Source organism: Phyllostomus discolor, chromosome 11, assembly GCF_004126475.2.
Source record: "Phyllostomus discolor isolate MPI-MPIP mPhyDis1 chromosome 11, mPhyDis1.pri.v3, whole genome shotgun sequence".
NCBI lineage: Eukaryota > Metazoa > Chordata > Mammalia > Chiroptera > Phyllostomidae > Phyllostomus > Phyllostomus discolor.
Window position 1 is genome coordinate 94,456,862 of NC_040913.2, and position 16,667 is coordinate 94,473,528.

Sequence of the window (16,667 nt, forward strand, 5' to 3'; positions counted from 1 at the left end):
CTGTCCCTCACACTTTTAGGGGTTTCGGCTGAGACATCAGCTGAGGGGAGGCCCAGCCCCGCCCCCCACCCCCAGTCACCACAGGCAAACTGGAAACTCCTCATCAAGCTGTACATGGAACTCACAGCTGGGGCCCGGGGGGATGTCTGGGGGTGAGACCTGGGCCCCCGTCCCTGCCTCCCCAGGCCGGTCGCTGGACGCTCTGCAGAGGCCGATGAGACCGAGGGTCAGTGTAGTGTGGGGGAGACGCACAGGGGCCCCTGGGAGGTGTCCCAGTGAGGTCTGGCCCTTCCCCTGACCGCTGAGATTCAGCCGCACCCAGCACAGCCCAGGGGATGGAGGGGGCGGGTGGAGGCCGCTGCTCGGTGAGCGACTCACAGGTGTGAGCTCACCATGGAGCCGGGCATCAGGTTGGAGCCCCGGGACCTGGCGTGGCCGCCACCCAGGGTCTCGCTCTGAGGGAGAGGTGGTGGTGGAGGGTCAGGGTCTGACGCGTGACCTCCACTGAGAGTGACCACAGGGCTGTCTCGACAGGAGGCGGGGCAGAAAAATAATGTCTGGTCCCCCGAGGGTTTCGGAAACCTCACTGACGTGAAGGGCAGTGACCACCGGCACGGGGAGGAGCCCCGAGACCCCAGGCCACCAGCCTGTGCGTGCCTGGGGTCTGGGTTCGACCGGGGGTCTCGGGGAAGAGAGACTTGGGGGCCCTGAGGCCCTCGTCTGGGGCCTCTGAAAAGCCAGCTGGTTCTTGGGTGAGTTCAGAGGTTACGCCCTCGAAGTTCACTCCTCGGCCCTATTAACTCACCCTTTATGAGCCCCACCCACGCTGGTTCTCAGCAGCTCACACGCTGCGCACTGGGTCTGGCCCCGGGGCTCAAACAGAAACCCCCAAACAATTTCTGTCCGTAGAACCCCACGGTGTCGCCCCACAGTGTGGGCTGGGGTCGCTCATAGACCCGTGTTCCGGTCCGATGGCGTGAAGTGGGTTTAAATCACCTCAGTACCTGCTCCCCCAGGCCCGTCCCTACGTCCCTTCTCTGCCGAAGCCGACCGGCCTGGTTTTCCTGCTTCTAACGCACCGGACTGCCCGAGGCACTCCCCCCGCCCCCCCAGCTAGCCGCCCATCTGAGGGGCCAAAGGCTGGGCTGCAGGATGTGCGGGGGGCACAGGGCTGAGGCCCACTGAGTCCCCTTGGGCAGCGGCAGCGAATGGGGGAGCTGCAAATCTGATGAGACATGCTCAGACTGAGCCAGGTCGTCCGCGGCACTCCGCCCGCCGGGTGTGACGATGGGGGCGGGGATCTGCAGTAAAGACGAGAGCCCCCCCCCATCTCAGGGGTGACCGAACACCCCCGAACACCTAGGTCAGGGGTCCGTGATGGACGAGGGGCGGCTGGGAGGCGCCCTCACAGGGGCCGCCGGTCATCGCCCGCAGGTCCCCCCGGTTTGCCGCCGGCTGAGCAGGCCTCCGGTAGGTAAACCAGCGTCCCTCCCGGTAAAACGGAAGCCAGTGCGTCCCGAGGAGAACGCCAGCCATGCGGTGTCATCACGGCGAAGAGAAAACGCGTCTTTTCTGCACGAAAACCTCGCTGTCTGTGCTCTCGCCTGACTGGAGGAGCGTTATTTAGCGACTTTTAGTAGAAAACGGTCAGCAGGCCCAGGCAGCGCCGGGAGCCGGGGCGGGTCCGTGGGCCTGGTCCACGGCCCGGGTTCCCTTGAACTTGGCGGAACAGAAGGATGCGACCCACGGGAGATGTTTTCTCTGGGGTGACGGAGCCGGTTTGCGTCTCCCTGAGACACGGAAGGACCCCGAGGTCAGCGCTCCGGTGGAGCGTTTCCTGTCGCCCCAGCGACACCCACGTGTCTCCGAGCACCTTTGACTTCACTCGACTTGGTGATTCGTTCATTTATCGCCATCGTAAACGTGATTTAAACCATCTACATAAACGGGTTTTTTTTCTTTTCCTGCATCTTCCAGATGGAACATTTTAAAACATTCTTTTAAAACTGCATCGTTCTTGACGCTGTGTCCACTGCCGGTGTGTCTGGAATCCTCATGGACTTAGTTCCGAACACACGTCCCGTGTCCCCTGTTTCCATCACCTGTCGAATGAGTGTGGTTCTGTCACCTTGTTGCCAGGGGAACGAGTGTGGTTCTGTCACCTTGTTGCCAGGGGAACGAGTGTGGTTCTGTCGCCTTGTTGCCAGGGGAGTGTGGTTCTGTCGCCTTGTTGCCAGGGGAACGAGTGTGGTTCTGTCACCTTGTTGCCAGGGGAACGAGTGTGGTTCTGTCGCCTTGTTGCCAGGGGAGTGTGGTTCTGTCGCCTTGTTGCCAGGGGAGTGAGCGTGGTTCTGTCACCTTGTTGCCAGGGGAACGAGCGTGGTTCTGTCGCCTTGTTGCCAGGGGAACGAGCGTGGTTCTGTCGCCTTGTTGCCAGGGGAACGAGCGTGGTTCTGTCGCCTTGTTGCCAGGGGAACGAGCGTGGTTCTGTCGCCTTGTTGCCAGGGGAACGAGCGTGGTTCTGTCGCCTTGTTGCCAGGGGAACGAGTGTGGTTCTGTCACCTCGTTGCCAGGGGAGTGAGTGTGGTTCTGTCGCCTTGTTGCCAGGGGAGTGAGCGTGGTTCTGTCACCTTGTTTCTAGGGGAGTGAGTGTGGTTCTGTCGCCTTGTTGCCAGGGGAACGAGTGTGGTTCTGTCGCCTTGTTGCCAGGGGAGTGAGCGTGGTTCTGTCGCCTTGTTGCCAGGGGAACGAGCGTGGTTCTGTCGCCTTGTTGCCAGGGGAACGAGCGTGGTTCTGTCGCCTTGTTGCCAGGGGAACGAGTGTGGTTCTGTCGCCTTGTTGCCAGGGGAACGAGTGTGGTTCTGTCACCTCGTTGCCAGGGGAGTGAGTGTGGTTCTGTCGCCTTGTTGCCAGGGGAGTGAGCGTGGTCCTGTCGCCTCGTTGCCAGGGGAGTGAGCGTGGTTCTGTCGCCTTGTTGCCAGGGGAACGAGCGTGGTTCTGTCGCCTTGTTGCCAGGGGAACGAGTGTGGTTCTGTCACCTTGTTTCTAGGGGAGTGAGCGTGGTTCTGTCGCCTTGTTGCCAGGGGAGGGAGCGTGGTTCTGTCGCCTTGTTTCTAGGGGAGTGAGTGTGGTTCTGTCACCTTGTTGCCAGGGGAGTGAGCGTGGTTCTGTCGCCTTGTTGCCAGGGGAGGGAGCGTGGTTCTGTCGCCTTGTTTCTAGGGGAGTGAGCGTGGTTCTGTCGCCTTGTTGCCAGGGGAACGAGCGTGGTTCTGTCGCCTTGTTGCCAGGGGAACGAGTGTGGTTCTGTCGCCTTGTTGCCAGGGGAGTGTGGTTCTGTCGCCTTGTTGCCAGGGGAACGAGTGTGGTTCTGTCACCTTGTTGCCAGGGGAGTGTGGTTCTGTCGCCTTGTTGCCAGGGGAACGAGTGTGGTTCTGTCGCCTTGTTGCCAGGGGAACGAGCGTGGTTCTGTCACCTTGTTGCCAGGGGAACGAGTGTGGTTCTGTCACCTTGTTGCCAGGGGAGTGTGGTTCTGTCACCTTGTTGCCAGGGGAACGAGTGTGGTTCTGTCGCCTTGTTGCCAGGGGAACGAGTGTGGTTCTGTCGCCTTGTTGCCAGGGGAGTGTGGTTCTGTCGCCTTGTTGCCAGGGGAGTGTGGTTCTGTCACCTTGTTGCCAGGGGAGTGTGGTTCTGTCGCCTTGTTGCCAGGGGAGTGAGCGTGGTTCTGTCACCTTGTTGCCAGGGGAACGAGTGTGGTTCTGTCGCCTTGTTGCCAGGGGAACGAGCGTGGTTCTGTCGCCTTGTTGCCAGGGGAGTGAGCGTGGTTCTGTCGCCTTGTTGCCAGGGGAGTGAGCGTGGTTCTGTCACCTTGTTGCCAGGGGAACGAGTGTGGTTCTGTCGCCTTGTTGCCAGGGGAACGAGCGTGGTTCTGTCGCCTTGTTGCCAGGGGAACGAGCGTGGTTCTGTCGCCTTGTTGCCAGGGGAGCGAGTGTGGTTCTGTCGCCTTGTTGCCAGGGGAGTGAGCGTGGTTCTGTCGCCTTGTTGCCAGGGGAACGAGTGTGGTTCTGTCACCTTGTTTCTAGGGGAGTGAGCGTGGTTCTGTCGCCTTGTTGCCAGGGGAGGGAGCGTGGTTCTGTCGCCTTGTTTCTAGGGGAGTGAGTGTGGTTCTGTCACCTTGTTGCCAGGGGAGTGAGCGTGGTTCTGTCGCCTTGTTGCCAGGGGAGGGAGCGTGGTTCTGTCGCCTTGTTTCTAGGGGAGTGAGCGTGGTTCTGTCGCCTTGTTGCCAGGGGAACGAGCGTGGTTCTGTCGCCTTGTTGCCAGGGGAACGAGTGTGGTTCTGTCGCCTTGTTGCCAGGGGAGTGTGGTTCTGTCGCCTTGTTGCCAGGGGAGTGTGGTTCTGTCACCTTGTTGCCAGGGGAGTGTGGTTCTGTCACCTTGTTGCCAGGGGAACGAGCGTGGTTCTGTCGCCTTGTTGCCAGGGGAGCGAGTGTGGTTCTGTCGCCTTGTTGCCAGGGGAGTGAGCGTGGTTCTGTCGCCTTGTTGCCAGGGGAACGAGTGTGGTTCTGTCACCTTGTTGCCAGGGGAGTGAGCGTGGTTCTGTCGCCTTGTTGCCAGGGGAGGGAGCGTGGTTCTGTCGCCTTGTTTCTAGGGGAGTGAGCGTGGTTCTGTCGCCTTGTTGCCAGGGGAACGAGCGTGGTTCTGTCGCCTTGTTGCCAGGGGAACGAGTGTGGTTCTGTCACCTTGTTGCCAGGGGAGTGTGGTTCTGTCGCCTTGTTGCCAGGGGAGTGTGGTTCTGTCACCTTGTTGCCAGGGGAGTGTGGTTCTGTCACCTTGTTGCCAGGGGAGTGTGGTTCTGTCACCTTGTTGCCAGGGGAACGAGTGTGGTTCTGTCGCCTTGTTGCCAGGGGAACGAGTGTGGTTCTGTCGCCTTGTTGCCAGGGGAGTGTGGTTCTGTCGCCTTGTTGCCAGGGGAGTGTGGTTCTGTCACCTTGTTGCCAGGGGAGTGTGGTTCTGTCGCCTTGTTGCCAGGGGAGTGAGCGTGGTTCTGTCACCTTGTTGCCAGGGGAACGAGTGTGGTTCTGTCGCCTTGTTGCCAGGGGAACGAGCGTGGTTCTGTCGCCTTGTTGCCAGGGGAGTGAGCGTGGTTCTGTCGCCTTGTTGCCAGGGGAACGAGTGTGGTTCTGTCACTTCGTTGCCAGGGGCAGAGAAGGTCAGGGCCAGGGGTACCCCAGGTGGGGACACGCACGCGGGACTCCAGCTGGTTTGGGGCGAGCTCAGCTGACAGGCTCGTCCTTAAACAAAGCAAGTGACGGCAGTGACACCCGTGCCCCTGTCTCAGTGCTGCTGTGAGGACCCGCTCAGTGTGATGTCACCTGTGTGTTTGCAGCCAGGTGTGACAGGGACCCTTTCCCAGGAAAACACTGAACTGGTAGCGTCTGAGAGGCCATGCCCGCTCGTGCAGGGATGGGTGCAGGGGTGGGGGGCCGTGCAGGGATGGGTGCAGGGTGGGGGGCACACGGAAAGCCGGGGTCCAACTGGAGATGTTTGCATCGGGGAGGGCGCCGGCACCGCGGCTCTCAGGTTGGGACCTCAGTTCAACGTCACCCTCGTGCGCCCCAGGGAGAGGCCCTTGGCCACCAGGCTGGCACTCGGGGCCGGGGCATGGAGCCTGCTCCATGTCCGGCCTCCCTCTCCCCGGGCCCCTGGCCCCCCTTCCCCGACTCCCTCCCACGGGTTCTGCACGGGGTCCTGCTTGGAGCTTGGCTCCAGCGTCATTCAGTCTTCCATGGGGACTGTCTGCGCATCCATTTTTCGTTGTTTTCATTGTGCTGAGTGTGCGCACACGTGTGTGTTCACAGACGCTGGCATCGTGTAGACCGAGTGTGCCAGGAGGGGCCTTCCCCCCCCCATCACAGGAAGCTGCCTTCCCCCCCCCCCTGAGGTCCCGGCTGCATCCCTGGGGGTCTCACCGCCGGGTGAATGCCACATGTTGTTCGAACTCGGGTGTTTTGTGCTCTCTCTCTCAGAGCCTCTTTGAAAACATTAACTAAAACCCCGTTGTCAGCGTTTCTGGGAACCTCCAGCCCCCCTCACCCCCCCTTCCTCCAGGACTCGGAGAACAGGACGGGCTCCACGTTAAACGTCTGGTTCGGTCCTCACCTCGCTCTTCCCTCTCAGCCTCACCCGTGTGCCTTCGGTGCATCGGTGTCCGTGTCCTGGTGCCACACACACCAGTTTCTTGGCCCGTCGGTTTTCAGTGCACGCACGTGTGTGTGCAAACACAGTCACTCATACATGCACACTCACTTTCCTTAGCATGGCATCAGCACCTGCTTGAAGTCAGACATTATTTGTACACAAAAAAAAACCTGTGAAAAGACGACAGTATTTGCAGCAAAGGAGCTGAGGGCCCTGCAGGGGGGAGGGGGGGGGCCGAGACCGAAACCAGAAGGAGATCGCTGACAGCGGACCGAGCGCTCTCTTCACGAGGAACAGCGGGACCGGGAGGGTCTGGGAGTCGGCGTGCGGGCGGGTGGCAGCCGGGAGCTCCAGGGAGCCTTGGACCCCCAGTCCTGGTGCATCACTGAGAGGAGAATGAAGAAGGTTTCTGTGACCTTCCAGGTCGGTCCAATCCAGTGATGACTAACTTGCCCAGAACTTGGAAGTGAAACGTATCTCTCAGTGTCCTGGCAGACACGGGGGTTTCTCTCGCTCACGCCTGCAGGCCCCACACGTGGGTCGATCAGGGCCGTGGTGTGGCACCCGGCGGGGCTCTCTGTCAGCTGGGGTGGCTCCGTGCTCACACCAGCGGGTTCCGGTGCTCACTTGGCAAAGTCACGTTCAGTGTTCCGGTGCTTTTCAGAAAATCCGTATGGACTCCCACACGTGAAACTCTTCATGGACGGCACATGTATGTGGTCCTTGGAGTCCACGCTGGCGGCAGCAGCTCCATCACAGGGCTTCGAGGGCTGCTGTCACTGCTGCTGTGACTGGTGCCGACGCCCTTGACCGAGGCCCAGTCTGACTCCAGGCCTTTCTCTCAGGGCATCGGCAGATGACCTGCTTTGATACCAGGGACCCGTTTCCCTGCACAGTGTCAGCGCCATGTGCGCACACGTGACCCCACGTGCACACATGTGACTCCGTGTGCTCAGGAGCCATCGTGTTTCACAGGGAGGAGGGCACGTGCTTTTCTGAGAACCGCTGTCCCGGCCGTTTGCAACTCTGAGCTGCCCAGAGAGCGTGGAGAGACAGCGTGTGAAGGGCGTTTTCACACCGGTGTTCGTTTCCCGGGAGAAAATCCCACCTTCACACGCACACGCGCCTGCGTCACTGGCTGGTCCCCTACACGGAGGTCTCTACGTGAGGTCCCCCCGCACGCACACATGCCGAGGCTACGGAGGGCACTGAGCACAGGGGACTGCAGGGGTGCCGAGAGAACCCGAAATCACAGGCACCCCCTCGCGTCGCCCAGCCAGGCTGCTCCCAGTGGAAGGGCTCTGCCACCCAACGCGGGGCCTGACGCGACCCCCCCAGGGACAAAACGGTGACTGACACGCCGTCTGCTTCCTTTCCAGCGGTGACCTGCCCTGGCATCGAGACCCAGCTGTCGGAGCACGTCACCTGGAGGCTGGTGTCGGGGGCCCCGAACGAGTTCGGGGCCCAGGTGGTGCTGAGCTGCAGCCCCGGGCACTACCTGGAGGGCAGCAGGCTGCTGCAGTGCCGGGCGGACGGGGCCTGGAGCGCGGGCGAGGAGAGGCCGCGGTGCCGAGGTGAGTCCGTCCGCAGAGTCAGCCCTGCGTCCAGGCCGGGCGCGTGTCTGGGAGACAGCCCGTCGTGCCCGCAGTGGCTGCTGGGCCCTCTCCTCGGGCCCCCGGGGGCCTCGGCGCTTGTGCTGGGCCGCTGAGCTCCCCAGCCGGGACTGCGTTCCGAGGGGAGGCCGTCATCCCCGCGGGGACACGACGAGCAGGGTTCTGAGTCGGTCTCGCAATAGACACGAGCAAACGGAAACGCAGAGCAGCGTTCCTGCTGCTCCGGGCGCAGCGCGACCCCGGCGTGGGGAGCAGCCGGCCTTGCTCGGATGGGGGGGTCCGCGGGAAACCGTCGCGCCCGGAGTCAGGGCCCGGGCCAGGCCGGTGTCGCGGCTGAAGCGCGCAGCTTGGGGAGGACGAAGCAGGAGAAAGACGGGAACAGAGCAAAGAGCGAGTGTGTTTCCTGCTCGTTGTCCTGCAGCGTCCAGCGGGACAGCGGTTCGTTCAACATGCGGCAGAGCGGTTCGCCAGGAACTCGGGCACACATTAGGGCGGGCCGGTGACCTCCGCGGAGGTCAGGAGCAGCGCGCGTCCCCGGCCGGCCCTGCCGGAGGCTCTGTCCCGGGGTCTCCGTTCCGGGGTCTCCATGCCGCGGAGACTCCCCACCCTCAGCAGGGTCTCGGGGCGACCGTTCGAACCCTGGATCCCTCCGCGCTGCGCTCCTGAGTTAGTGCGCTCCCCCGCCCCCGCACAGCCGTGCAGCCGTCCGCACCCACGCCGTGCGCTCAGTTTGGAGACTCGGAGACTCGGTCATCCAGGTCGCGGGGAGAATGGAGGGGGAGGAGTGAGGGGCGGTTACCCCTGGGCCACATGGGGGGCTCCAGCCAGAAGTAGGATCATCAGGATCGGCAAGGGAAAGCTGCTCGGGTGGGGGCTCCCGCATCGCCTGAGCTCTGGGCTGCCCCCCCGCCCCGTCCCGACTGCTCATTTAAGCCCCTCATGTCGGCCCTCGTGTGAAGGAGGCAGGAGGGGCTCCGTCGACCTCCCGTGTGTGCGAGGAGGGGTCCCGGATCGGTGCATGCACGGGCACGTCACCCGTCGGCCCGCCCCTCCCACCTGCACGGGGGGGAGACCACGGAAAGGCGTCCTTGCCGCCTGCCTCCCACGTTGGAGTGGCCGCGGCCGCCACTCGGAGCAGCCAGAAGCGGCACGCTCGGGACTCACTCACACGTCAGTGTGCGGCCTGCGTCAGGCAGCCCCAGGGACACTCGTCACCCCGGGGACGGCTGAGGACACACGTGCACCCCCAGTTCCGGAGGGGACCTCGTGCCCGCTTGCACCCCGGAGCATCGGAGCCTGCGTGGGGCCGCTCTGTGGACGAGGGCAGAGCAGATTCCCGAGGTCACTCCGGGACCTGGAGGGGAAGGAGGAGCCTGGAATCCAGGCTTTCCCGTGGGTGTCGGGTGTTCAGGTGGTTTCTCCATTCCCGTTCGTGCTGGGGGTCCCCCCTTCCAGTCAGGCAGCGCTCCCCTCCTCCCCGTGTGGGGTCACTGCCATGGGGCCTCCGCACCGGGGGCCCGTCACCCTGCAGCTCTCGCTGGACCACACCCCATTAGTTCTCCTTTACGATCCACGGACCCTCGGAGGGCGAAGCTCGGACAGCCCCGTCGCCGCCGGGAGGGACACTTCTGACAGAGGCTCGGCGCACAGAATGCCATCGGGGCCGAGCGGGCCCGTCTGCGGAGCTGCCTCTGGGACCCGCGGGAGGAGGCGGCCTCGCGCTCTCTCGGCCCCGAAGCGTGAACCCCGGGCCAGCTACCCTACGTGGCTACAAGTGGGCCTTTAAATGTCACGGTGAAGTTCACGCTGTGTTTGGAAAAAGGCTTCGTGAGAAGTTCACTCGAACTGGGGAACCTCGATCCTGGCCGGATTCTCGGACATCTGGCACGGCAACCCTGCCAGCAGCGTCACGAAATTCCCACGACACGACCCCCCCGAGGGGCTCAGCCGTCTCCAGTGCTGGTGACCCAGGGAGCCGTCTCCTCCACAGCGATGTGCCAGACAGGACACGCTCCAGGCGGGACTCCCCGTGTTTCCGGGGGCGTCGCCCCCCAGAGCACACGCCAGGCTGTGCACGTCTGCCCGTCCGTTCCACAGGGCCCCAGGGGCACCTCACCGGGCCGTAGGATCAGCCTGTTCAAAAGGCTGGTCCACGAGGAAGGGGTGGGCATTTTTCTTCCCGTGAACCACCAGCGAAGGCTCACACTGTGGATCCGGCCCCTAGTGGGTAAGCAGGTCCCGACACAGAGCTCGCTGGCTGAGCCCTGCCCTGCCCGGAGCACCTGGGGCTGGGGTCCTGTCCAGGGGCCGGGCGCAGCCAGGCGGCAGGGCAAGGGGCGCGGGCCCCTGTGTAAGACACGCTGCTCTCACACAGGAACGAAGGGCTCGTTCCCGGGAGCCACAGAGAAAGGACAGACGGACAATGGTTTGGAGATGGTGGTGGGCCGGGGGGTGGAGGTGGGAGAGGGTGTAAGGGGGATGAATGGTGACGGGAGAATTCAGTAAAAGTTGTTTATAAAAGAAACGACAGTTTCAACGATCTGTATACCTAAGAAGAAAGCTACGGACAGAAGCTAACAGAATTGTGAGGAAAAGGGACCAACGTGAGCTGACAACCCCAGACCCCGTACCCCTCTCTCAGTGACCCAGAGGCCCGTGGACAGAGGGTCAGCGGAGACACGGGTTTGAAGCACGGTGCCATCGGATTGACCCGCTGCTGACCGGTCCGCCGTGCCATCCTCAGGGCACTCCCCTGGCCGGCAGCAGATCCTACACATTTCCAGAGTTCACCCGGAACGTTTCGTAAGAGGCACTCGAATTTATGAGGGAGTCTCCGTCTGCAAGGTGTCCCCCTCGGCACCAGGAATGGGGGCAGGAGACTAACCCCCAGAAACCCTCATCAGTGAAGACGGCACGGATTCGCCTCCAGACCCCTGCTGAGCTTGGCCCCACAGCCCCGCCCCCCTGGCCGCCGTCCTTCCCCTCTGGCTGCAGGCGGTGCCCGAGGCGGCGCCCGAGGCGGCTTCTGGGCCGGTTTGGAGAGTCGCCCAGCATTCCCAGGTGTCTCACACGTATCCAGGAGGTGGCCCTGGTCATGGACTTCTGTTCGCTTTGCTGTCAGACTGTTACTTTTCTCAGGCGTCTCACCGGGAACCTAGCAGGGTGGGCAGGAGTTACTTTTCCTGCTCCACCGGCTCAGCCCCGACAGGTGCACCCACGAGGCCCCGAGACTGCGGGAACTAGCCAGTGTCCCTCACAGGCAGCTGTGAGGTCAGAGCCGCCGTGTAGCCTGCGGCCAGGAGCGGCGCCCTGCACCTCTGTTTCCCTGCGTCTTACCGGTTCACCGTCAGCAAGGACTCAGAACTGTTAGCTCCCTGCCACCCTGCCCCAGCCCTTCGCACGTGGGGACCCCGAGCGGCAGCAGCTGAGCGCTCCTCTGGGGACAGCCTCCCCTCGCTCCACCCCCACCCCCACCCCCCACCCCCCCCACTGGAAACACGCTGCAGCCTCCGATGGGCTCCTGATCTCTTCCGCCCTGAGACGCCACGGCCGTCTGGGTTCCTAGGCTCCCGCTTGTGGAGCCCAGGGAACCGGGTGGTGCTGTGCACGTCTCCAGCGAAAGGGACCTTTTAATTTAGCTCCCAAACGGCAGGAGTGGTCCTGGGGGCGGAAGGGGACGCCGTCAGCAGTTATGCGGGGACAGCAGATGTGCCCTGGGGACATGCGGTCACCCGAGCTCCAGCCACGCAGGGCTGGACTTCCTCGTTTTGTAATTGTTTAGAAAGACTCCACACACCAGCTGTCGAGTCAGCTTCCGTACGGAGCTCGGGGTCCCAACAAGTCACGCAAGTCCGTGGGAGAATAAACGAGCCAGTGCTGTTACTGGGGCGGGACTCCCTGCCCCTCCGTGCCCCCAGAGAGGCCACTCTGAACTCCGAGGGGCACACGGCCGTGTCCAGGAACAGGTGTGAGGCCCCGTGACAGAGGCAGATGCGGGGGCAGACGGGAGGCCGGCGCAGCTGGCCAGCAGACGGGCCTGGGTGAGAACATGTGTGGGTGCCGAGCATTTTCTCAAGAGAGGCTTAGCGGCCTGTGAGGGTGGAGCCCCGGGCAACTGAAGGGGCCCAGACGGTGTTGGAGTCCACCCTGAACTTCCAAGCTGCCGTTTCGAGGAGGCAAGAGGAGGAGAATGAGGCTTCCCAGCGGGCTGGCCCCCGACCCCTGAGCAGGCACCCTGCCCCACGTTCCCGGTGGAGGTTTGGGCAGACGATCCGGTTACGTGCAGGCGGCACGGCGACCCCAGAGCCGAGGTGAGAGTCACAGGGTCACTCTTTGTCTCGCAGTCATCTCCTGCGGGAGCCTGTCCTCGCCCCCCAACGGCAACAAGATCGGGACGCTGACCGTCTACGGGGCCACAGCCATCTTCACCTGCAACACGGGCTACACGCTGGTGGGCTCACCGGTGCGCGAGTGCCTGGCCAGCGGGCTCTGGAGCGGCTCCGAGACGCGGTGCCTGGGTAAGCGCCCCCTCCCCCTCCCCCACCCCCACCTCCCGTGGGCAGGTGGGTGGGCGAGCCCGGAGGCAGAGCGGGGCCGGGCCAAGCACGGGTCGGGCACTCCAGGGGCCTGACAGCCTGTCCTCCCACCCCCCCCGGCCCCGTCCTGCCGGGCCTCACGGCCGCCCCGACCCCGAGAACTCCTCTCTGAGTAGCTGTGGGGTCGTTTCCAGTCCGGTCGATAGACGAGGGTCACACCGTGCCTTAGGTGGCGTGACAGTGTTTTATAAAGTGCAGAGGCCGTCACGATGCACCAAGATGAGTTTAAAAGAGCCGATGCCCTTTGAAGAATTACAAATTATGGCAACAAGTTGGCGAGAGGGCTGGAGGCAAGCACGATGGGTCAGTTTAAGCGACAAGCCTGGGCAACGACTTGGTCCCCTTCCCCGAGGCTGAGATGTGCTGCACGATAACTGTTACCAGTCGGGTTGATAATGTTTCTCTTGAAAACCCTTCGGAGTAAGTGTATGAAGACTGTCGAATGAGCAGCTTACAGTGCAATGACTTCAGTGCTGCTTTTCGGGCTCCGCGTGGCTGGTGAAAGGGGCCGACTGCCTCCACACCCTCTGTGACTCGGTGACGTTGTCACCACGAGTCACAGCCGTGGACACGGGAGAGCGGACGCATCCGGCTCCCCCCACCCCCCTCCGCCTACTCCCCCCCCCCCCCCCCCCGCTGGGACCGCTCTCGGGGCTGAGCCGGGACTGGGGTGGTTTGGATGGTAAAAGTGGGTTCTTCTCACCCCGGAGAATTGGCAGAAGGACCTGGGAGAACGTGCAGGCAGGGGCGGAAGCAGAGCAGTGACCCCAGAGAAGAGCCAGCAGAGGGAGCCAGGGGCTGTCGCTCTTACGGTGACACGACGCCCCTCCCTGTAAACCCCCCAGACGCAGGCGAGAGCTTCCCGAGCGCTGGGTGGGCGGAGACAAGGGCACCCTTGTTGGCTGCACGCACGACGGCGTTCGGGGAGCCAGGACGTGTCCCGGGACCACGTGGGGGCTGAGACGTCGTGCACGCTCCCGGCCGCGCCCACGAGAGTGTCCCCTCGCAGAGCAGCGCTCCCCTTACGGTGCCGCGGGCGGTCGGGGGCAGGTCTCCTTGGGCGAAAGGGAGCGGCGACCCAGGAAATCCGAGCTGTCTCCGCCGCGAATCGCAGCGACGGGGAGGAATGGACACGCAGCCTCAGCCGTGCCTTGCTGTTTGCGAGCCCCTTCCTTTCTGGTCCTCCCGTGAGTGTGAGACGCAGGAAGGGCTGGAGCCCCGGGAGCTCGAGCATCTCCTTCGGTCTGCGAAGCCGTCCAGTCGTGGCCTCGCCGGGGGCCGGCGGACCGCAGAGGCGCCTTTTCCTGCAGAGCGGGGTCGGACCGCAGGCTCCGCCCCGAGGTGGGAAGGAGGAGGAGTGTTCCGGGTGGGTGTCCTGGCCCCAGCGGGACGCGTGATGTCTTAGATGCGGCTGGACGAGGGGAGGGGCACTCGGGAGGAAGTCCAGCTGAAAAGGGGGAGGAGGGAAAGGGCCCGGACGGTGGCGTATGGTCACTCGAGTTGCGGGACCCGGACGCGGCCCAGGAGGGGTGATGACATAGAAGGAGGCGCGGGGCCCTTGAAAGAAAAAACTGGAAAAGGCTCAGCAGCGACATCTAAGCACACGTTTGTAAGGCCACGCGTGAAAAAGGGGAAGGTAGTGCGCTCAGTGTGAACATTTAAACCCGTTTGAAACGCAGTAAATGCAGTTTCGCAGCTGCCAGCGGAGCCCGCGGGCCGGCATCCCTCACATCCCCCACGGGCGGAACAGGACGATGACGTGCGTCTCCTCCGGAGTGACGGACGGCTCGCGGGCACCCCCCTCCCCGGGATGGGGGTGCGGGTGAAAGGGTGAGGGGTCGTGGGGACAGAAGGATGCCCTCAGTGGAGAAGACCCTGACGCGCTCGGGAGGAAAGGGAAGGAGGCCGCAGCGCGGGGCCCGCACAGACACCGACTGCACAGACAGACGGACGGCGCCCCCGTGCCCCAAGAACTGACCAACCAGGTGCCTTGGTGGCACACAGTGACTTAGAACAACGTGGTCTGTTGGTGACTACAAACGGACAAGGCAGCTGTGAGTTTATCTGTGGAATCTTCGTTAGAACTGTGGGAAGTGTTTATTATTCCTACTTACCGATAAGGAAAAAAAGCCTTCAGGAAATGAGGAATCTGCCCCACGTGGCGAAGCTAGTGACTATCAGAAGCCGTACTGACACCTGGGCAGCGTGGCCTCCGAGCAGAGACACTGTGACCCTGGGACACAACCAGCGTGTCGAGTGTCTGAGCCCATGTCCTGCTGCAGGGCCAGCGAGGCTGGGTGCTGCGGGCCAGCCGTGTGCGGCCAGCGAGGTGGGGGTGTGGGTGCAGGTGCGGGTGAGCCAGACCTGCCCCGGGCTCCCACCGGAACAGGGGCATTGTGCCCAGCCCTGCACCGTCCGGCCATGCCCCTGCCCACGCTGCCCCCGGGACTCCTGCTCACCGATCCTGCTGCTGTTCTCCTTCCACTGCCTGTCACTGAAGTCTTCTTCGCGTGGTTATGAATCCCTTGAAAATCACTCTGGGTTTCTGTCAAGTGAAACGACCTTGGGCGACCTTCCGGCTTGCCTGGGCCCCAAGAGGGTAAACTCCGTAGTCACGGGGGGGAAATGACTTCAAACACGACGGAGGCGTTGGTGAGGATCATTGTTTTAAAATCCAGGAAACAGCCGATACAAACCCATGGCTTCTAGTCTGACAGAGACGCCCCCAGTAACACCAAGCCACCCCCAAACTCAGAGACACAAATCACTCCAGCTGGGGGCGGGGGTTGGAAAATTACCCGAAGAAACAGAGGCGGTCCCGAGTGCTCCTGGAAGAGAACTGCCTACCTTCGCACGCGCCTCCCCCGGGCCAGGCAGGCGGCAGAGCCGGGTGGGCAGCCTGGGCTCCTGCTCGTAGGGCGTGAGCAGGGGAGGCAACTGAGGAGGAAGAGCATCCTGCTGCTGCCTGCACCCTTCGGAGCCGGCAGAGCGACACGCCCTCCGGACTCCGGGTGCGGCCCAGGGCAGTGCTAGAGGGACCGCTGTCACACTCCGTCGGAACACTCGATTAGAACTGACTGCACCTCGGGGACACCGTCCCCGTTTCCATTTGTCAGCGCTTGACGCCCATCAGTGCCGTAGCCCCATGACTGGCAGTGCTCCGTGGTCTGGCCCTTCCTCTTCCCGGCCGCCCGGCCGCCCAGCCGCCTGCCTCGTCCCCTGCGCCCGTCTGGCCTCGTCCCCCCAGAGCCCGCTCTGCATCCTCGCCCCCCCTCAGCTCCAGCTCCCCTCCAGCTCCGTGCAGGCCGCGCTCACCCAGACGCCGGCCCAGGTGCACCCCCGTGCGCGCATCCGAGGTCAAACCGACGTCCTGACCCCTCTCCCTCCTTTGAAATTTCACAAAGTGTTTCGTAGCCTCTCGCCGTGGAAGTAGAATAACCAGAGGAATAACATTCTGGTGCAGGAAGTAGGCGGGAAATCGTAACTGGGGAAACAAACCCATTGACAACCTCATATTTGAAATGTTAGTGTGTTACCCACAATCGCTGAGAAAATAAACGAGTTAAACAGAAGGGCTCTGGGCCGTAGCAAGCAGAAAGGGGAGTTTTGGGGGGAAGGTTAGCTTCCAGCGCGCTACCTGCTCGGCGATGGAAGCCCACACATCTCCGATACGGTCCCGCCCCGGAAAGACTCCCGAGGGTGCTCACGGGTCTCCCGGTGTTTCAGCGGGCCACTGCGGGTCCCCGGACCCCGTGGTGAACGGCCACATCAGCGGCGACGGCTTCAGCTACCGGGACACCGTGGTGTACCAGTGCAACCCCGGCTTCCGGCTCGTGGGCACCTCCGTCCGGATCTGCCTGCAGGACCACAAGTGGTCGGGGCAGACGCCCGTGTGTGTCGGTGAGTGGCCGCCCTCCTCCCGCCCCCCAGCCTCACGTCGGAGCACGGACCCGCGTGGAGACCCCTCCCGAGAGGGACCAGCGGGCAGCCCACGTCCTCTTGTTCCCAGTGTCCCTCCCGCTCCGACTCCGTCCCCCCCCAGCAGACTCAGCCACCCCCCGGAGAGGGACTTCTCCCCTGGAGGGTGGAGCGGAGGGTGGCGCTCCCTCCCCTGACGGCCTCACGTGTGGGGGGGCAGGGGACAGGGGTGGAGCTGAGTGCCTGCAGCAGCCCCACTCCCTCCACCTCCCTGCCCCCCAGTTCCGTGTTTTTGTCGTGGCCCCTCACACCACAGAGGGTGGGGACCGGTCCTTCCTCCCGGGGA

The 16,667-nt window shown here is 63.4% G+C and overlaps 1 protein-coding gene across 1 annotated transcript in view; it reads left to right on the forward strand.

The window, feature by feature from the left end:
- Positions 1-16,667, forward strand: part of LOC114508849 (CUB and sushi domain-containing protein 1) — a 416,019-nt gene that overhangs the window by 364,740 nt on the left and 34,612 nt on the right. Inside the window, exons 56-59 of the mRNA XM_036011116.1 lie at positions 7,575-7,769; positions 10,183-10,265; positions 12,094-12,325; positions 16,130-16,303. Of these exons, the coding sequence (XP_035867009.1) occupies positions 7,575-7,769; positions 10,183-10,265; positions 12,094-12,325; positions 16,130-16,303 (684 nt within the window). The remainder of the gene's footprint in view (positions 1-7,574; positions 7,770-10,182; positions 10,266-12,093; positions 12,326-16,129; positions 16,304-16,667) is intronic.